Source organism: Engystomops pustulosus, chromosome 4 (genome assembly GCF_040894005.1).
Source record: "Engystomops pustulosus chromosome 4, aEngPut4.maternal, whole genome shotgun sequence".
Classification (NCBI taxonomy): domain Eukaryota; kingdom Metazoa; phylum Chordata; class Amphibia; order Anura; family Leptodactylidae; genus Engystomops; species Engystomops pustulosus.
Genome location: NC_092414.1, coordinates 48079156 through 48101835, shown reverse-complemented (window position 1 = coordinate 48101835; position 22680 = coordinate 48079156). Strand labels below are relative to the sequence as shown.

The following is a 22680-nucleotide window of genomic DNA, read 5'->3' as shown; positions in this document are numbered from 1 at the left end:
AATTTTATAAAATGAAGAAGAGATCACAGTGCTCACATGAACATTGTGGTCTCTTCAACCTTAGGAAACGGGGTCTGCCATTGCCGAAGGTCAAACCCTGGAGCTGGCCAAGATGCAGGTGAAGACTTAAAGGGAACCCAATTCGCAACAGAGAATAGTACATACACTGCCAAAGAGTTTTTTTTTTATAAAAAATAGGTTTTACAGAAAAAAAAATATATTTTATAAAGTACCTTTCAATGCCATGTGCTCTGTTACTAGGCACTTGTCCTCTAGGAGTGGATATAGAGGAGTAGGAAGCGTTGCTTAGCCGGGTTATGGGCTTTTCATATATATATATGAAGAGGACATACAGGCGAGAGGTTTGAAACTGCTCCTCTATAGCCACTCCCAGGGGACAAGTGTCTAGTCACAGAGCACATGGCATTGAAAGTTACTATATAATGTATCTTTTTTTCTGTAAAACATGTATTTAAAAAAAAAAATAGTTGGCAGTGTATGTACTATGCTCCTGGTGGCAGGTTCCCTATAAGAAGAAGTACAACTGTATACAGCAGCAGCCTAAAATTCTGACGTACCTTTTCATTCCATAGGATTTGCTTTTATTCCTTATTATTTTCTAAAGCTTAGTATACCCTTTGTATTTTCTATTAGTTTTATCACCTGAAATAGTTTTCTAACAGTATTTAAAGGAGTTTCAGAGGTGTGAAAAGTTATTGACTATAGTTTTCCTTGACCTTGATACAGAAGCAAAAAACTGACAAACCTAAATTAATCAGTCAGAAAATCAAAGTTTCATAGGTTAAATATGCAGGTTTATAAAGTGATTTACATCAGTGTTGAGCATATGTTTTAATTTCCCAGATTCGGGTCTGTCGTCTTTCTTTACTTGTTGTTGTTCCCATAATGTGGATTATAACGTAGTTGCGAATTGGGCTACACACTGTATATATAACGGTCTACCAATCCTATCTCTGCACTGCACAATTGATGGTCTCAAACAAATTTTTGCACCTTGAAAACCTTCAAAATGCATACATGTGAATTGCAGACCATAAAAATTTCATTAAACTTATTGAGAGAATGCCAAGAGTGAGCAAAGCAGCAATCCAAGCTAATTTTAAGAATCTAAAATATAAAGCAAATTCTGCTTTGTTAAGCACATTTTTGTTTACTACAAAATTGTTCCTTCACTGCTTTCATTATTGATATAAACTTTATACCAATTAAAAAAAAGTAGTGAAAATGTAATGTCCACCAGCAGTTTAGTAACTGATTAAGTTCATTACCGTATATACTTGAGTATAAGCCGAGTCAATAGGTTTTCCCAGTTTTTTGTGTTAAATTTAGGTATCGGCTTATACTTGAGTCGGCTTATACTGGAGTATATATGGTAACTTAAAATGTTTATTTCTGATTAAAAAAGCCACTGATTAACTCCCATCTCCTTAGCAATGTAATACGTTGAGGTGGGAAAGTACCATATTAATAAGTCTCAGTAATAAAGTGCACAAAGGTATTTATACTCAAACATTCAGTTCAGTTTCGTCATAATACTTATAATCTATAAAGTTAGCCTGTACAATTCGTCCTTAAAAACGTATAAGGTCATTTTCTAAATAAACTTTTAAGAAAATTGCATAAATCATTAGAACAGATCAGGGGCGAAGTTATACTGCCACTGGCCCTAGACGGTTTATAGCCCCTTCAAGTCTGGAATCACTTTACAATATATTTACTAAAGAAGTTCCTGTATCCTTCTTTTATCTATATAAGAAAAAATTAAAAAGAGATTGCATTCTCATAGAGTAGTAATTGTACAGTAAATATAGGATAGCTCACTAGTACCCGTCCCCTGAGATAAGGAGGTTACTTGAGGTAGGCTTAATTTTTATTAGTAAAAATCAGAGGTAGTGTAAAAATTATTATCTATGGCTTTTAGCCTTATTTAAGAAGCTTGCGTAAATCAGCCTTTTGTCATATACACCTCCACTGAAAGTTGAAAGATAAAGGAACCTCCTAATGTAGTAAAGCATAACTAAACGTTCAACTACTTTTTAGGAGTAGGTGTCTGGATGATAATTCTTGTAATTTACTTTATTAACCAATTTTGACTCCTTTATGTTTTAATATGGAATTAAACTACAATGTGCTCCCATACCTTGTAGTTAGGTCCTTAAACATCTGGACAGAGACAACATTTTTGTAATTTTGGTTCTGTACAATACCACAATAACTTGTTTTGCACAAAACAAGTCACATGCAGTAGAAGTTCAGACTTACAGCCTTAAAGGGATTGGCCACTCTTTAACATAAATTGCCCATGTGCATTTACTGTCTTAATTATATTCCCTGAATGTTTACCAATTGATTCATCATCCCTGATGCTTCCTTTATTGCTAAGTGCAGACTCTATGTACACTCTGTAGGTTACATGTAGGTTTGTTTACAAGTCTGAGATCTGATAAATAGAAGGGACATGCAGTAAGAGATTATAACTAATCCTGTTGCCTCCCACTCCTCTCTCTGTGTAAAAAACACACTGGAGGCTGCCATTAGGACAATTAGGAGTGGAAACAGGAAGTTGTGTAGAGATTCAGAGTGCAGCATGGGGATAAACGGGAAAGGCTGAAGCTCTGACAGGAGAGAAAAGTACAGGTACATATGCAGTGACATGTCTGATGGACGAGATTTATTGAAAATTGGCCAATTCCTTATAATTCAGTGGGTTGAACAAAATAAATAAATGGAATGCATGCAAGTGAAATGTTTGTTCAATTGGGTTGAGATCAGGTGACTGACTTGCCATTGAAGAATATTCCACTTATTTGCTTTGCTAAACTCCTAGGTTGCTTTGGCTTTATGTTTTTGGTCCTTTGACTTGTTTCCTGATCACTGTAGTTTTGTATTTGTACTTACATTTGTTTTTGTACTAATTTAATGTTCGCGAACCGCTTACTAATTTTACAACACCATGGAATCAATGGTGCTCTATAAATAAATAATAATAATAATTGTCCATGTATAATGAGAAACGCAGATCAACTAGATTTTGAGCTGAATTTGAGCACACAGATCAATGCCTGTTAAGTACTCTACACCTGTAATTAGTATGTCAACAAATAAGGGAGCGTTGAAGGAATGCTGAGGAGCAGATCCCATTCACCGCTGGCCAAGACTTAGAGCTTATGAGTCTGTGCTGCACTCAGCCTTGGCCAGCATTTAGTCAGGGAAGATCCTGGCAGCTCTATCTCTATTCGCTGTGTTATACTGTTGGTGGCAGATGGGAGCCGTGGCACTTACTACTTTCCCTTGACCAGCAGTTAATAGGGCATGCTACCCAGCATCTTTCCCACCAATCCCAAGCAACGAAAAAAACTAAGTTTATTACCCAGGTCCCTAAATAATGAAAAGTTCATTGAATATTTTGTTATACTTTACCATTTTACATACAGAGCTCGCCCCCTTGCACAAAAAGGTTTGCTCACCTGGGACGTAGCCCGGGCAAGCATAGAGCCTAAAATGAAGCATAGTTTACAATTCTCACCTGCACAACTCACTTTTGCAATACAAAGTAGCTTCAACGTTTTAGTTATGCTTTTTTATGAATGTCTATGGTAAAAATTATAAGTATAACATTAACCGTATATACACTTTTTTGAATACTAACTTCAGGTATCCATAAGGCACAGCTAACATGGACCCATTTAGTCCCACTTCGTGTCGGTTTCAATGCTCCTCCTCTCTTTGGGCAAAGTAAACATTTTGCTTGAACGCCAAGTGCACAAGATCGACAGAGCCAGTTTCCTGTAGGAACTTTAAGGATTCCATAGCAAGCCTAAAGAACCAAAAATTAGAAATAAAACATAAAAGAGTTACATTTATTTCTGATGTTTAACACTCAAACTTAAAAACATTCATAGAAAGAAACCTCACCAAATTTCCACATGATTGAAAAAACACCCCTCTACGGTGGTCGTCCCAAAGAGAAAACCAATGGTTAATTGATAGATTAATTTTGATAAGTGCACAATTAGCAAAACTAGCACAATTTAAAGAGGATGTGTTTATCTTTCAGATGATAAGGAACTGTAATTATAGGAGCCACTGATTAAAAGTTATAGCCTTCTAAAATGTGCCTCATTCTTCCAGCTGAACAGCTGGTGGTTGAGCATCAAAACCCTAAGCCAGAGCTAAGAGAACTCAGGACACTATCTGCAAACGTGGACTGCTATGCCTCAGAAGTTGCAAATGGAAATCTTTGGACAGTCCTTGGAAGCATGACCTGTAACCCTGCAGTTTTTCCCCACAATTCCATAGGAGTTGCATAAAATAAACAACTTAAGCAGGTTCTGTAATCCATCAACTGAGTCATAGCAGACTACTTCCCCATCAAGAGGCCATAGCCGTTCAGGATCTTGGTAGTTTCTTTCACCACTGTGCAGCTTCTTCTGGGGAATATGCAAATTCCACATAAAAATCGTAATCTTCTTCTCTTCTGTCTGTAGCAAGCAACTGCTGACAAAGCTGGAGAAAGGAGACTCCTGCATTGCTGCTTTTAATGCTTCCCAATATTTACTTCTGACGTTCATGTTGATGAACGTTACATAAACAGTCTGGTACCCATGGTTTAGATTTCGGACACCTTGATTCCTTGGTTTAGCAGCATTTTCTTGCTTGGTACCCTTTTGTTCACCTTTACCATTCATCACGGTGTCCATAATGTAAGGGACTTGGGGATCTTCTGGTTGCTGTGCATAGCCTGCTGTGGCTACTGTTGCTATGGTGGTGACTTCAGGGTTATAAGCCATTGCTTGGGTCGGAGTTTCATCATACTGCTTCTACGGGGGTCTTTGGTTCTTTCTTTTTCTTGACCGAAGTCTTCCAAGGCTCTTTTCTTTGTGGACAGAGATGTCTCTCTTCCTTTTTTCTTCAGCTGAGATCTTCAGATTCCCTCAGGAGAGTTCTTTCAATTTTCTTTGCTGGAGATCGTCTTGAAGGTTCCATTCTTGTTGCTTCCTTCCTGATGAGTCTTCAGGTGAAATTTTCGTAATCCAGCTCACTGTTCTTAAAAGAACAAAGCCTAAGCTTGCGATCAGATGATACCTCTAGGCAGGGCAAACAAACAATTTCAAAGAACCACCTTTATGATCATGGTATCTTCCCTGTCAGGTAAGTAAAAGTTATGGTGTTTTAAGTAATGTTCTTAAGAAGCATAGGTTTTATTTTTACGCTAATATGAAGACATACATATTACACCAATCTAAAATCTTGTTTTGTTCCCATTAATTTAATTTATGGTTATATAATAATTCTTTTGGGTTGCTTTTGTGTTATGAGGTGTAAAATTATGAAAAATTGTTTGCCACCCCACCGATTTAATGCTGCCTTTGACTCATGTTCTGGTGAATATTGACTTGTGGGTTATGTTTAAACTTTTTGGAAAGTAGTCTAGATTTGTACATCTTTTAGTGGAAAATTACAATTTTCATTTAACATTAACCTGTCTTAACAGGTTGATGAAAATGTACATGCAGGGGGGAGTGTATTAATTTTAAAGTTATACCATAACTTTAGCAGCCATAACCTGCTACATTTTGCAGGTTATGGCCAATTTAAAATTTCTAATTGAAAAACATTTAGGACGTGTGAAACATGTTTTTTGTTTAGGGCACATTTTTTTACATCAAATTTGTATTATTTTTTTAATAAAATGTATACTTTCAATCAAAATGCTGGGCTATAATGAAAGGTGGCACTGTAGTGCTGACCTTTACAGAAAAAAAAAGTAGTTAAAAATGCTTAATTTCTGTATTTTTATAAAAAGTGTGGAGCATAAGAGCGATATATGAATGTCCTTCACTTGCAATGCGGTGAATTGTTGAAAATATCTTCATAGGCAAAGGAATAACTTTAGTTGACTTTGTTTGGTACAGGTCCGATACCATTACCGATAGCACCTCCACTAACACACCATTTGTATATACTTTTTACATATTTTTGTTAAGTGTATATTGTCTTTTTGATCTTTAATAATTTCTTATAAAAACCAGTGGAGAGACATCCCCATAAACTCCCCTGGGAGCCTGCCTTCCCAACTTAAGCTATAAACTGGCTGTGTCCTTAAGGAGTTAAGGCTCAGCCCCATTTTTTGGATTCTGACATGAGTTTCTTTTTATGGTTATAACTTTTGAACACTGTTACTTAAAATGATTCTGAGATTGTTGTTTCCTCACATGTTGTTCTTCATTTAAGTGGTAAATTATGGCCGATGAGTTTTGCGCCCATAAAACGAGTAACGGCCACATGTGGGGGGTCTCTGTACTCAGGAGAAATTGCATAACATAGTTTAGATGGGTTTTCTCTTTTTAGGGCTAAATGAATGTATAACCAACAAAATTTGACTATTCTAAATTTCACCTCCATTTTGATGTAATTACTATCAAGATCTCAAGAGGATAACAATCTTCCTAAAAAATGTTTCTGATAGTTTGAGGGGTGCAGATTTGAAAATCGGCTGGTTATATAGGGGGGTTTGATGTTAAATATATAAAATGTCATTCAAAACAGTATTTAGCCCCAAAATATTCTGTTCTGAAAACACGAAAAACCGATATTCGATTTGTAAGCCGCATGACATCAAAATACATTTTCCAGACATTTCAAAAATTATGAAAATGTAAAGTAGACATATGGGAGAAGTTATTCAGCAACTTATTTAGGTGGTAAATCTATCTGCCTGAAAAGGCAATGATTTTGAATTACGAAAATGGCAATTTTTTAATAAAATTAATAATTTTTAATTTTTTTTGTAAAAAAAACACAAAACTCATCAGCCAAAATTTACCACTTAAAGAGGACCTGTCACCCCATTTATTGGCACTAGGAGCTGCTTACTAAAGTAAGCTGCTCCTAGTGCTTGATCAAACGCCGTAGTGTTAGAGTGATAGCGTCAAACACTGCGGCGGGGTATAGTGCTGTCCGATGTATTCATGAGGGGGCGGTCCGAGGTGCTGCCTCTACCCCGGACCGCCCCGCTTGCTCCATAGGCCGGCATTGACTGCCCCGCGCTAGGTGGCAGTCACCGCCCCTAGTCACGCCCCAACCCCGCCCCCTCATGAATACGTCAGACAGCTTTGCGAGCTGTCCGACAATTACACTATACCCTGCCGCAGTGTTAGATAGCGTTACTGGAGGTTTCCGGTAACGCTATCACTCTAACACTGCGGCGTTTGTTCAAGCACTAGGAGCTGCTTACTTTAGTAAGCAGCTCCTAGTGCCTATAAATGGGGTGACAGGTCCTCTTTAAACTGTCTCAGAATCACTTTGATAAGTAACAGTGTTCAAAAGTTATAACCATATAAAGTGACGCAAGTCAGAATCCAAAAAATGGGACTAAGCCTTAAGCTGCAAAATGGCTGCGTCCTTAAGGAGTTAATATTTTGGGAGTTTTCTTTGTGGTCCATATTATATCTAATATTTTGTCCACTGTTACCTTCTGAAATTGATTTCACTTACCAGATTGGTAATAATGATGCTTTTTGGCTTTTCTCACTTTATTGGGACCCTTAATATTTTGGGAGTTTTCTTTGTGGTTCCCTTATCGCTAATATTTTGTCCACTGTTTATGGTTTACTTTTTACATTCTTCGTTTATAAATTTCTTTTTCTCTTACATGTTTAATCTTCTCTCTCCGGTGTATATTTTATGTCACATCTTGCGAATTACCTTTCTCAAATGTTATCTACCGGAAACGCCCTTATTGGGATTCAATAGCTTGTCACAACTCTGGTTACCTACACACATTGTCTATACACACTACTGTAAGCATATATTTGACACAGCTAAGGTATGTGTGTGTGTGTGTGTGGGGGGGGGGGGGGAGTTATATTTATTGGGTACCAATATGGTTTGGCTTCTTCACCACTGAGAAAGTCACCAGTGCTTGACGATATGCGTAGGGTCCTCTCCTTCCTCCCGCCTGCACAGGCTTGTACAGGCGGTTCCCGGGTTACATACAAGATAGGGTCTGTAGGTTTGTTCTTAAGTTGAACCCATTTCTGTTTTTTTTAAAGTGTTTTAACCTATGCCTTTTTGTTTAATAAAGATTTTTCCTATATACACATCTGCTTTTCTCTCATTTTTTCATTAAGTTGAATTTGTATGTAAGTCAGAACTGTATATTTTATCATTGTAATCCCAGCCAGAACTTTTTTGGTCTCTGTGACAATTGGATTTTAAAAATGTTGGGTTGTCATAAGAATCAGGATTAACAATAAATCTTCATTACAGACACATGTGATTTCTGTTATAGCTGTTTATTGTAGCCTAGGACTAAAGTACAATTAATTACCAATATCCAGTGGTTCGTTTGTAACTATGGGTCGTATGTAAGTCGAGTGTTTTTAAGTAGGGGACCGCCTGTATTGATATTTCATTGTATAGGTCCCTATATGGGTTTGTAAGGTGTTCATTTAATGTGATGGTATCATTTATGCAACTGCATTGTCTTTTGATATTTTTATTGACACCTTCATTTATCATACTTTATGCATTGTGTGTAATTATTGCCAGGCAGGCCTTTTTCAAGGGGGGTTCTGGGCTATGTGTTGCTTCACACACCACACAGGTGTGTGTTTTTAGTGTTTTTTTTATATGTGTTGTGTCTCCTTGCATTATTGTATTAATAAACTTTTTCATTCCTTTTTGACCCATTTACACAACCATCTTGGTCTTTTTTGGTTGTAACAGGCTGAAATGCACAGTGTTGTGTATCTGCAGCCTATGGGTGCCAGTACACAACTCGTCTTTGTGGAGGTAAATGCATTAATATTGCCATAATTTACCACACTGTATGTGTTATGTAAACAATAGAAAGTAGAGGTGCACACTAGGAATTGTTGATAAACTTGCATATGTTTATCTGTAAAGGGCCCTTACAAAGGGCCCTTCTTGACCACTAAAAGATTTTTATGCAGTAAAAAAAGGATTGTTGAGGTAGTACTGCAGACAACAATGCTGTACATTCTTCATTCATTACTATTATATGCTGAGTAGTTTTGGGTGCTCAGCTTCCCCAAATCTTGGATCCCATAGAAGCCCCTATGACTGTTACAGCAACATTCATTCGTACATTCATTCATTTGTCCTTAGGATAGGTCTTCTGCAATTTGAACCAAAAATAAACTCTTTAGCTGGATATGTATAAAAGAACATAATTGTATGGTGTACAGAAAAGTGTATGGAACACAATACATATGCAACATCTTCCATGGATAATATACTTCCAGGAACAAGCATTACAGTTTTTGGACAGTTTGGACAGTTTTTTGACAGTTTTAGCTGTATACCTACACCAAAAAATATTATTTTCTAATGATTAGAATTGTTTATTATTCTATTATAAGCTTTGTTTGAGAAAGACACTGATGGGTGTTATAACAAACTTTTAAAGTAGGTCTCTTACAGTTGTTTCTAGGTTGTAAAAAGAGGTCAAAGTTCATTTGCAGAAAATGAGATATGCTTAGATGTTTTCATTTACCTGATGCACGCAGACATTGCATTTATCACAGAAAACCATCTCATTTCCATCCTCCCCTTCAGGCGAGTGGCACACATCACATACAACATCTTCATCATATTCGATGCCCAAACCTTCTTCAGTCTCTATGGCAACATTCATGTTTTGATAGCAGACCGTCTCCAACTCCTCCAGAACCTTCTCAAAGGTGAGCTCTTCCAGGAGTGGCATTGCTGTGGAAATTATACTTGTTTTTAATACAATAATGTAACAATAATAGGCCCACTTTCTCTGATTCCACTTTATTCCACATTGGGGATGGGAGAGATTTAAGAGATCTACCGTTTCAACAAACAAAAGCAAAACAAATTGTTTAACAATTAGGAGAAGCTTCAACTTTTTTTCTGTTACTTTCTTGCTGCATTTTAAAATGACTTTTGTAACTTTGTTGTTATTAAGAAAACCTATATTCTTTGCAGATTAAAGGGAACCTGTTATCAGCAATTGGCCTAATAAACCACTACCAGTATGTTCTCTAACAGCATAATACCTTCTAGTTTTATCTTCTTTCATGGTCCAGTGTGTTGGTATCATCCAGAAAATCAACTTTGAAGTGAGCATTAAATTGGTTGTATAATGTCAAGAAGATGGAGAGTTTAACACGGAAGTCAAGGTGGGGAGCTCTGAAGCCTCCTCCTCTGTGATTGATATCATGCATCGGACTTCAGGAGATCTGGTTAGCAATGTCTCTTGATGCAGAACCATCAATTACAGTGAAGGTGGGATTCTGGGGGAGAGAGAGCTTGACTTTTTTGTTACAATCTCAGCCTCCTTGACTTTATACAACTAGTTTACATCTCACTTCAAAGTAGATTTTTTTGGGTGATGCCACCACACTGGGTCATAAAAGAAACAATCTGGAACGTGTTCAGCTGGTTGACAACATCCTGATAATGGTTTATTAGGTCAATTTCTGCTGACAGGCTCCATTTACATAAAAGTTGCCACCAAGCTGAGTCATAAAAGAAACATGATCTAGTTCCCTTTAACCTCATCCTGATGCTCGCCATAATAGAACGGACTGATGCTCGCCATAATAGAAGTTACTTCCCAACACAGTTCTGAAACGGTGATTGGGGCAAGATGGCAATTGTCCCCAACCAGCATCAATCTTGTCTCGAGGTCCAGAGGAGTTTTGCCAACCGCCCCCCAGGTCCACAACTGCTGCTATAAAAAAAATGTCCCATTCATCCCAAAGATCTTTTGCAGCACTGAGGGGAGGATCCCTCATTCCTTTATTTTTCTCCTCTTCCTCCCTCAAGAAGGCACCCCAGGACCAACAAGTGATCCTTCATGGACCCCGCCCCCTGAAAATGATGTACCACAGATTTTTGAGTTCGTGGGCAGCTGATGGCCTCACTGAAGGAAGGGATGTCCTTGTTATGACCATAATTTATGGGGACTCCAGCAACTTCAGCCCTGTACAAGGTACCACCACCTCCAACTCAGACTGCATCCAGGCTTACAATAAATACATGGGTGTGGTTGATCGGACAGAAATATGGTACAAAATGCTGGCCATGTACATTGTACAGATGGCAATGTACAACTCTTATGTGCTGTTCCATTGTGCAGGTCATGCTGCACCAGTACCTCTGGATTAGATATCCCCCATGTTGTGCTAGGGCAACATTTTCCAGGGAAGTCCCTCATATTACTACTTAAAGATGCAGAGTCGTTCCCAAAAGAGGGGTTAGGATGGACACTATATACCATTCCAAGACCTGTCCTGACAAACCTGGCCTTTGCATGAAAGAGTGCTTAAGATTTACCACACAAATCCAGAGTAACAAAGAAAAAGAGAAAAGGTCAAGACAGAGCAGCAGGGGAATCGCTGAAGCTGGAGCCTGAAAGTATTATGTTTTTTTAATTTTTTCTGGGGGGGTGGGGGGTGTCAAGGCTGTATACAATATCTATAAATGGTATGTGTAAAATGGGGGGCTGTGCATTAGCCGACGGGGGCTGTGTATTATGCTAGAGGGGATGCTGTGTGTAATGCTACAGGGGATGCTGTGTGTAATGCTACAGGGAATGCTGTGTGTAATGCTACAGGGGATGCTGTGTGTAATGCTACAGGGGAGACTGTGTGTAATGCTACAGGGTTGTGGGCTAAGTATAATGCTACAGGGGAGGATGTCTATAATGCTACGAGGGAGGCTATGAATAATGCTACAGGTGTGAAGGCTGTCTATAATGCTACGGCACTTTTTCCATTCCAAGTGCCACCCTGTGCCCGTACAGCAGCGTACAGTGACACAGTGGAATTGCACTAAACATTGTGAGATGCATTTTCCTTTTAACCTTGTAAAGGTGCAAATTCAATTTTGGTGTTCAGTTAATACAGGCAGTCCCCAGGTTACATACAGGATAGGTTCTGTAGGTTTGTTCTTAACTTGAATTTGTATGTAAGTCGGAACTGTATATTTTATAATAACCACAGTCAAATTTTTGGGGTTTATATGACAATTGGATTTAAAAATGTTGGGCTGTCATAAAAACCAGGATTAACAATAAAGCTTAATTGCAGACACCTCTGACAACTGTTACAGCTGATCATTGTAGCCAAAGGGTAAAGTATAGTAAATTACCAATTACCAGACGTCCGTTTGTAACTAGAGGTTTTCTGTAAATCGGGTGTTCTTAAGAAGAGTACCGCCTGTAAACTGTTAAATAAAATTAAATTTTCGCAATTTTTCTTTAATTTTTATTCACCCTCATGAAACGCTCTAAGGGTTAACAAACTTCCCAAAGCTTGTTTTGAATAATTTGAGGGGTGCAGTTACTAAAATGGCGTCAATTTTCTATGTTGTGTATCATATATGCCTTATAAAGTCACTTCTTGCTAAATTGGAATTGGAAAATCTCACCTAAAGTTATACGCCTCCTAACATCCTAAAAAAAGGAAAGGATTTTTAAAACATGAAGCCAAGTTAAAGCAGACATGTGTAAAATGTTACTTGTAAAGTTATTTTGGTTATTTGATTAACTTTCCAAAAGTATTTTTCAGAAATAAATACAAACCATATTGCCTAAATTTAGCCTCAGCTAACATAAAGTACAATGTGTCATGTGTCAAACAAACTCAAAATTACCAGGATATGTTAAAGCGCTCCAAAGTTATTACCACATAAAGTGACACGTCAGGTTTCAAAAAAAGAGCCAAGAATTAAGGGGCTAATAATAGTTATTCAATAAGATTTATGTGCCAAAAATATAGTGCCCTTCAAAGACACAATAGGCCCTTCAAACATAAAACCGTTCATACAGTGGCAGAACTTAAAGACCTTCTGGCTCTCCTCAAAGAGGGATATGGCATAAATCTGTCTAGCAAGAAAAACCGAGTGGATGATCCGGAGACTTTTAAATCTGAGATTTCCTCTACACTGTTCGATATTCAAGCTGCAATTAAGCACAAGTCTCTCATTAATGTCATTTGGAAGCTCAGATGGATGACCTATAAAAAAAGAAATAGAGGAACAATGTCCGTTTAAGGGGTCTCCCGGAGGCGACACATGCTAAGGACTTAATTCCAACCCTAACCGATATATCTAACATGCTCCACAAGCAACCTTGAGGATCAATTCTTCTATATGAATTGATCATGCTTACAGAGACCTGAGGGAAAAAGCTCAGAGCCCTGGAGCCGCACAATGTAATATGCAGAGTTCATTACTACACCATAAAAGAGAAAATAATGCAAATGGCAAGCATCTAGGGAGAGCTAGACTTTGATGAAGCCACAGTAGCACTCAACGCCAGAAAGACATCCCACAATCCTTATCTTGCTCCAACCTTGATCAAAGACAGAAATACCCCCGTTCCCGTTGGCAAATCACAAATTACCATTATGCACCCTGAGGAATGACCATGTTTTCTTAAGAACTTTAATTTACGTCCCAGACCCTCTCGCATTAGGATGATCTGCTCACCTGTGTGCTCACATGTGTGATCTCACCTAATGCCTTTCTGTACTAAAGGATTTCCCCCATGTTTTAATTTCTTCTTTCTGCACCTCCTAAATACCCACCTTCTTAATACGGTTCCCAATCCCTCCTAAGATTGCACCAGCAGCCTGGATGTGGCTTCTGCCGGCTAAATGAGTGGCTTACATCCCTTGTCGTAACTGACATATGTTGTAGCAAATACCCCCTGGAGAAAAAATACTCCTTTTACTCCCTTGTGCATATAATTTTCTCTATAAACGATTTGGCTTTTGAATCCTCAGATATTCTGCCTTATGTATACTGCCCATGGGGTGTATCATATCACTCCACTAAGCTTCTCAGTCTCCTTTTAGGCTCCCCCATTGATTACCGCCTGTGACCCTTGCATCCTGCATGGTTGCCATCAACAGCTGTTCAGAATACGGTAAAGGCATCCGACAGTGAGTTCTGGCACATGCAACCAACACACCCAGACCCTCTTTTAGTAAGGGACATATACAAATCCTATGTTAGTGTTGCCTTTATTTTGGGCATAGTGCGCAGGAGAGCACCTTGAGAATCCCAATCCAGATAATAAAAAAGTATGTGCTCAATCGCAAAGGGAGACCCAGCGGCAAGAACACACCAGTAAGCATTTCCTTACTAGGGAGGCATCAAAATTTGAGTTGGAAAAAATGGAGAACCGCTATAATATAATTATAATTGCTAGCATATCTTTCATGAGCTGAACATTCATGTGCCTCTGTCCCTTCCATTGTTGATGCCAGTCGTGTGGTTTTAATCTACTTCCGTTAGTCTATACAAGGTGCATTTGGAGATTTTTACTCCTTTTTCTATAGTTCCATATCTACCTCTTCCACTAAGATGGATGGCTTGCTAGATGAATGTCCTCTCTGCCGTTTGTCCCCTGCACAGTCTTAAGCTTGATTCTCCCATCTCGACGGAGGAAGTGGAGCTTGCTATACAATCACACCTGGCCTTCTTGATGGGTTGGGGGTGGGGGGAGTGGTACAGTGATATAATGGTGGAATGTGGCTCCCTTCCTGGCTTCATGCATGAGGCTCTTATTGTAGTTCTCCCTAAGCCAGGGAAGGACCTATTACTCCCTGACTTTTACCGCCCAATCTCGCTTTTAAACTCTGGTATAATAATACTGACAAAAATACTGGCCACAAGATTCAATAAGGTCATTGGTTCATCCGGATCAACAGGCTTTATACCTGGTTGGCAGGACTGACATTAAGATACAGAGCAACGTGAACATAGCAACTTCTGACCCTGGCTTTATTTTATCCTTAGACAATTGTAAGGCTTTTGACTCAACTGGCCCCATTTATGGGCCCTCCTGCCTAACCCGGTTGTAGGTCTCCATTTCATGGCACTAGTTCAGCTTGACTTATGGCACATAACTTATGGCATGGTTTTCTAATTTCATTTTTCTCCTGGGATGGACGATGTGGGGTGCCACAGGGGTAAAGTTCCTTGGCTAGCTTCTGTCCACAAACTCAGAATTGCTTACCCTTACTGTGTTACATGAAAGATTTGTTTTGCCTACCATGGCTTCCATTTTTTGCAGTTGCACCATGCCTTCCAGTTTGGATCTACCAGCCTATCCTTAATAGGTACCTTAATAGGTACCCCAGACCTCCCTAAGCCTCTAACCCAGGTTTATGCCCTTTTGCAATTGCAGGGTAAACAGACACTTTGACAGGGTTCTTGTATGCATGAAAAACTATACAAAAGGTCAGTGCTTTCTGGTCCGAGGTACTGGCATACTGATTTCCCTCATTTAATTTCCCCAAAGGTCTGTCTTCTTGGTGTTGTAAATGAAGTGATTTAGGGCCATTAAGGTAAGATTTTATTTCGGTTTGCCTTTTCTATGCCTGGACGGATAAGGAGCCGAACCTTAAAAAGTATCTAGCAACCCACCTGCGTGAACATACGGGGGGATATTTAAGAATGACTAAATATTCCTTTTGCAATGTGTAACAACACACTGAAAAGTAAACTAACGTCTTTCAGGGAAGATGTATTTATTGCTTTTATTTATATGCTTTTTGCCCAGACTAACTTTGAGTCTGTGTTGATTGCATGTCGCTTGTGAGCTCCAAGAACAATTTAATAATTCGGCTTCCGTCCAATATACTCCCTGCACTGGTCGACTTGAGACCAGACCCCCAACCTGGAAGAGATGGCTCCTGCTTATTTATAGTGTCATTTCTCACTACCGCTTGGTATATGTCAAAAGGCGATGCCACTAAAAGTTGGAGTTTATCTGGTCACGGTGGTGTACAAATCCCTGTATTGCCTTATAATTGCCTGGGTTTCTCTGTTTCCCCCAATGGATGAGAATGTTGGTGAAGGTATGAATGTAAGAGTGCCTGCTAGTCTTGTGTCTATGTGAGTTATGTGTTTGCTCTGTGTATTGTTACATCTTATGTGACCATTATCCATACTGTGGATTTATTGAGCTTAGTCTGGTCTACATTGGGTACAAAGACATTCGTAAAAGGGAAAGTTGTACTTTGAATTTCACAATTCAAGAAAAGACATCTAGCCCCCATATCCACTTTCCCAAATATTTGGTAAATACCACCCAATTTACTTTTATTTACTATTAACATATTCTTATCTACCCATCTTTCATTACTTGCATATTTTTCAGATTCCTACCCATCCACTGTAGTTTAAATTACTGCCTGTAGAGTAAGGACATTTAAAACAAAATAGCTTTATTCATATTTCAATAAAACAAAGAAAACGGGGGTTCAAGAGCTGTCTATAAAAATAGCCAGGATTAAAATACAGGCTGGGTTATGCTATCTCTACGGACCAGAAAGATCATGCATGGGGAATAGCAGTACCGAGGTTTTAGTACTTTTACTTTCCCCCTATTTTATGCATACATGATACCCTCATGATAGTACTGATCCTTCCCCAGAATTTGTGTAGCCACACAGTCAGATAAACACCTGTTGCGTTTCCCCACTGGATTTAACCCAGCGGTTCATCAGAGTTATCGTTGTGAGAAAAACAAGGGGATATAGTGTTTGGGCCGATAAGGTCTGCCGCCCAGTAGATATCACCCTCGCCGCAGCTACCATCAATACCGGCATGTGTTACCACAACTGTGTTGACGTCCTCTTAGTTAGATAGCTAGCTGGCAAGAAATAAATCTCAGTCGGAGTAGCTAAGTGAGATAGCTGATTGCCACTATGGGAAAATCCTCTCAGTCAGCTAGTTACATTGAAATGAATTAAGGCAGAAACAGCCAAGAGAGTAAGACGTCTGCCGTAGTGAGTTGCTGCATACCACACTAGCAAGGGTGATATCTAGGGGGCGGCAGGCCTTTTCAGTCCCGGGTTACGTACAGGATAGGTCCTGAAGGTTTGTTCTTAAGTTGAATTTGTATGCAAGTCGAAACTGTATATTTTAGAATTGTAACCCCAGCCAGAATTTGTTTGGTCTCTGTGACAATTGAATTTTAAACATTTTGGGTTGTCATAAGAACCAGGATTAAACACTAAAGTTTAATTGCAGATACATTTGATAACTGTTACAGCTGATCATAGTAGTCTAGGGCTAAATTATAGTAAATTACCAATATCCAGAGGTCTGTTTGTAACTAGGGGTCGTCTGTAAGTCGGTTGTTCTTAAGTAGGGGACTGCCTGTATATCCCCTCGTTTTTTTAGACAATATTATTTGGACATAAACACGTGCACCATTAAAATCATCTTTGAAGGTAACATCCACTGTAGTTTTTTTTGTATTAAAATACATCAGTTTTTTAATAGAAAATTCTTCCACTAGCATCTCAATTTTTTAACCCCCTCCCATTGGTGTACAGTTGTAATAGTTGAGATAAATCTTATTCCTCTAATTACCCAATCTCTGCATCCAAAAATTCTTTCCCTAATTATCACTGAATTATCCCAAATGTGTGTTTCAACTAGGTCTCAAACCCTAATATCTCTTTTATTTTATTCCAGCAGTGTATCGATGCATCAATCATTTTAACTTTTTTTTTTACTCTGGGAAATGACCAAACTCCACCAGCTCCACACACCTTAATTTATGGTTCAGGAATCCGGATCGTTCAAGAAAACATGTTGTTATTATTTCTGGGGTTTCCTTAACAATAGCTGCGGTCTGCTTTTGTTACTCATAATATGATTGCACTTGTATTTCTGTATTTGATAAAAACATCTGACAAACACACATAAAAAGCAGAGGGTAACAGATCATGTGAAAATATAATATTTGTGTCATTCTCAAAACTTTTGGCCATGTCAATCAGCTGCCTCTAAAGCCAGAAGGATCTTGTCATGTAGCAAAAGTGGTATCGACTCTCGTGATAGGGATGTAATATTACCACTGTACAAGGCATTGGTTTGGCCTCACCAGTCCATAAAAAGGATGCCCTGGAGCTGGAGAGGGTTCAACGTAGAGCCACAAAATGATAAGGGGTATGGAGGGTCTTAGTTATGAGGAAAGATTAAAACAACTAGATTTATTTAGTCTGGAAAAGAGACGACTACGAGGGGACATGATAAATTTATATAAATATATGAATGGTCCATACAAAAAATATGGTGGTAAGTTGTTTCAGATTAAATCAAATCAAAAGACTAGGGGGCACTTTCTCCGTCTGGAGAAATCAAGGTTTAATCACCAGAGGCGACAGGGCTTTTATACTATGAGAACTGTTAATCTGTAGAATAGCCTGCCTCAGGCGCTAGTCACAGCAGGGACAGCAGAGAGCTTCAAGAATAACATTGATGGTTATGTTATATACACTCACCGGCAACTTTATTAGGTACACCATCCTAGTAACGGGTTGGACCCCCTTTTGCCTTCAGAACTGCCTCAATTCTTCGTGGCATAGATTCAACAAGGTGCTGGAAGCATTCCTCAGAGATTTTGGTCCATATTGACATGATGGCATCACACAGTTGCCGCAGATTTGTCGGCTGCACATCCATGATTTGAATCTCCCGTTCCACCACATCTCAAAGATGCTCTATTGGATTGAGATCTGGTGACTGTGGAGGCCATTTGAGTACAGTGAACTCATTGTCATGTTCAAGAAACCAGTCTGAGATGATTCCAGCTTTATGACATGGCGCATTATCCTGCTGAAAGTAGCCATCAGATGTTGGGTACATTGTGGTTATAAAGGGATGGACATGGTCAGCAACAATACTCAGGTAGGCTGTGGCGTTTCAACGATGCTCAATTGGTACCAAGGGGCCCAAAGAGTGCCAATAAAATATTCCCCACACCATGACACCACCACCACCAGCCTGAACCGTTGATACAAGGCAGGATGGATCCATGCTTTCATGTTGTTGACGCCAAATTCTGACCCTACCATCCAAATGTTGCAGCAGAAATCGAGACTCATCAGACCAGGCAACATTTTTACAATCTTCTACTGTCCAATTTCGATGAGCTTGTTCAAATTGTAGCCTCAGTTTCCTGTTCTTAGCTGAAAGGAGTGGCACCCGGTGTGGTCTTCTGCTGCTGTAGCCCATCTGCCTCAAAGTTCGACGTACTGTGCGTTCAGAGATGCTCTTCTGCCTACCTTGGTTTTAACAAGTGGCTATTTGAGTCACTGTTGCCTTTCTATCAGCTGGAACCAGTCTGCCCATTCTCCTCTGACCTCTGGCATCAACAAGGCATTTCCGCCCACAGAACTGCCGCTCACTGGATGTTTTTTCTTTTTAGGACCATTCTCTGTAAACCCTAGAGATGGTTGTGCGTGAAAATCCCAGTAGATCAGCAGTTTCTGAAATACTCAGACCAGCCCTTCTGGCACCAACAACCATGCCACGTTCAAAGGCACTCAAATCACCTTTCTTCCCCATAATGATGCTCGGTTTGAACTGCAGGAGATTGTCTTGACCATGTCTACATGCCTAAATGCACTGAGTTGCTGCCATGTGATTGGCTGATTAGAAATTAAGTGTTAACGAGCAGTTGGACAGGTGTACCTAATAAAGTGGCCGGTGAGTGTAGAATTGTTTCCCTAAATCCCTTCCTCATGCAATCCCTTCCCTTCCTTGGTTGAACTTGATGGACAAGTGTCTTTTTTCAACAGTATAAACTATGATGATACTATGATATGACTGTATTACCACAAATATATCCAAACATCTAGCTATAACTATTCCCAGATATTTGAATATCTGGGATTCATCTTTCTCTTTTATCTTTACTGGAAGACTCAAATCGACTCTCTTTTCCCCCAGTGGCAATTAATTGTAAACACTGATAGTTTACAATATTCCCCAAAGATAGGCAAGGAGTATGCTGGATTACACAAAAACAACACTACATCATCTGCATAGAGTGATGTTTTTACTTCCTTGCTTCCAAACTTAAGGCCCTTTACTCTCTCCTTCCCTCTTATCACAACTGCCAAAACCTTGATTACCACAGAAAAAACTAAAGGAAAAAACGGTCTCGTGCCATGAGTCAACTGGAATAAGATGGATCTCCCCTCCACCCACGAAGACATTAGCACTTGTTTTTTTTTACAATAAATTGTATCCTTCTTATAAAATTTTCAGCAAAAACCCATCTTTTTTAACATACTCCACAAAATCTTCCATTCCACTCTATCGAAGGCTTTGGTTGCATCAATTGAGAGGATCGCCCCTCCCCCCAAGACACTCCGTAACAAGTCCACATTTTTCTCAGACAACCAGTTGTGGTCTTGAATGGCATAAAGCCACATTGATCTTCACTAACCAGTTCTGATACTACTTTTCGCAAAGCGAGATGGGTCTTGCTGCTGCAGGGTACCACTAGGTCGTTCCACAGGTGCAACTAGCCCGTGGTGGCAGTCGAGGTCGAGGTGCCTTAGCGGCAGACAATCTTGTGGTCAGGTTCAGGGACAGGGTCAGGGCAGGCGGGAGAGATGCAAGGTCAAGTCCAATCCGGGGTCAGCAACAGGAGGTCCAGGCAGATGGGAACGGGAACAGAGGGAACAGGAACATGGCAACAGGAACCCAGGAACGCAGGATTCTCCAGAGAAATAAAATGAGTAGCAATATTAGTAGTATCATATAAGTTCCTTTCAGCAAAGTATAGTAGTAAATTTAGTAGTATTTACAAAGTTAGATCATAGAAATTTAAAGCTTAAATTAAGAAAGACAATTTTCCTTCAGACGGGTTAGTAAGGTTACAGCCAGGGAAAGGTAAGATGGATGCAAAGAAACCAGAAGCACCTATCCATTAGCCGTACTGGCCCTTTAAATCAGCTCCACTCACATTATTCGACTAGTTGGCGCCTGAGTTCTCCGGGATTTAACATATGTTTTAGGCTTTGAACCCTAACCTCCCTGATTATCAACCAAGTGGAGTGTTCAAGCCCCACACAGCCCAGAAGTACCATCAGTAACGGAGGCTAGCATTTAGGTTTCCAACCATTTGCAAGGTAACTACCCATCTTCTACAGTAGAGTTCAGATCTCCAACAAGTCCAGCAACATAAAGACAAGTATACTTCTACCATGTAAATCCCTGGCATTTATATTGTACCCACTCACACATCCTGTAGTCTAGCGCCAGCCAGCTTGAGTTCTACTTTAATGTAAATTTTTCCTCCTTAGCGTGTTCCATAGCCTCTTTATCAGCCAAGTGTCTCGTAGTGTTCCCCTGGACTGCAGCCTCATCAGCCGTCACGCTTCTCCTCCATTCTACAGCCACTACACAAAGCTCCGCTCTCCAGAGCAGTCACCTGTATGCATTTGCCTTCCAGCACTATCCCAGCAGGCAGTCACGATCCACGAGCAACAGGTCAAAGCACACTGAGACACATCACATGCTGGAGGGATGTGGAGGGAAAAGTTGTGACGCTCTCCGACACCACCCTCACAGGCAAGCGTGAACTACGCGCACAAAGGGAGGAGCACAGGTCAGAGCACGCCGAGGGGCATCACAAGCTGGAGGAGCGTGGGGGGAGGAATCACAACGATCACTTCTTTATGCTGCTCTCATGCTCCAGCCTACATGTGTGCTACCGGTGGCGCTCCGAGTATGTGGGTTAATATTTGATCTGACAGGCCACTACCTGGATAATGATCCCACAACTCTTGTGCTTTTTATGTTGCCTACCTTGCTGGCGAAAGCTAAATGCTCTCTGAGGGGCTACTTGTTTTTGTGCACACCCTCATCCAACGACAAAAATCTCCACAACGTTTGATACCCAATTTCTACCAAGTATACCGATACCCAATATGTGTTGATAAACTTCTGTATGGGCTCACGGCAGAGCCGAGTTGCATTGTCACATTTTACAAGCTATAAAATGTTTATTTTGTTGTGACGTGGACATTTGGGGATTTATTATTTCTGGGATCAAAAATCCACTTTTCAGATACATCATTTTGGGTGGATCAATAACTAATTGATGAGATTTTATTAACTCTTTCTTGTGGGGATAGGAAATTCATTAATTCTGGTTTAGTTTTTTTTTATCATACAAATAATATGTTATTTTATTCTATAGGTCACCACGATTACGGAGATACCCCATTTAAATAGCTTTTTTATGGTTTATTTGTTTTGCAAAAAATAAAACTCATTTGTTGAGAAATTTGCTTACCGTATGTACTCGAGCATAAGCCAAAGATTGCGAAACCAGGCTTATACTCGAGTCTTCTGACGCCCCTCCGGCAGGTCATCTTCTATACATTGATGCTGGCTCCATGTGCAGCGCGCTGTCAGTCACACGCATCATGATGTCAGCCGCTCGCTGACATTCTAATGTGTGTGCTGCTATCGGCACACACTATGATGTCAGTGGAGGACCAGCTGGAGGGTCGTCGGAAGGTGAGTACACATTTTTTTCCTTGTAGGACGGATATATCTCAAGGAGGGGGCTACAGGCTATATACGGGGGGAGGGGCTGCTGATTTTATACTGGTGGGGCAGGGACTGATGGCTATATACTAGGGGCAGGGGAAGCAGGCTATATACTGTGGGGGGGGAGCAGGGACTGCTGGCTATATACCCGGGGGACAGTTGCTGATGGCTGTATACTATGGGCAGGGGCTGCTAGCTATATACTGGAGGCATGAGCTGGCAGGCTACATACTGGGGGGGTGCTGTGACCAATGCATTTCCCACCCTCGGCTTATACTCCAGTCA

General features: G+C 39.9%; 1 protein-coding gene across 5 annotated transcripts in view; it reads right to left on the bottom strand.

The window, feature by feature from the left end:
* Window positions 1–22680, bottom strand: part of JADE2 (jade family PHD finger 2) — a 203656-nt gene that overhangs the window by 61879 nt on the left and 119097 nt on the right. For all 5 annotated transcript variants that reach the window (XM_072145848.1, XM_072145851.1, XM_072145850.1 and 2 more), the window contains 2 exons: window positions 9542–9753; window positions 3671–3838 (listed from right to left, as the gene is read on the bottom strand). In XM_072145848.1, the coding sequence (XP_072001949.1) occupies window positions 3671–3838; window positions 9542–9753 (380 nt within the window). The remainder of the gene's footprint in view (window positions 1–3670; window positions 3839–9541; window positions 9754–22680) is intronic.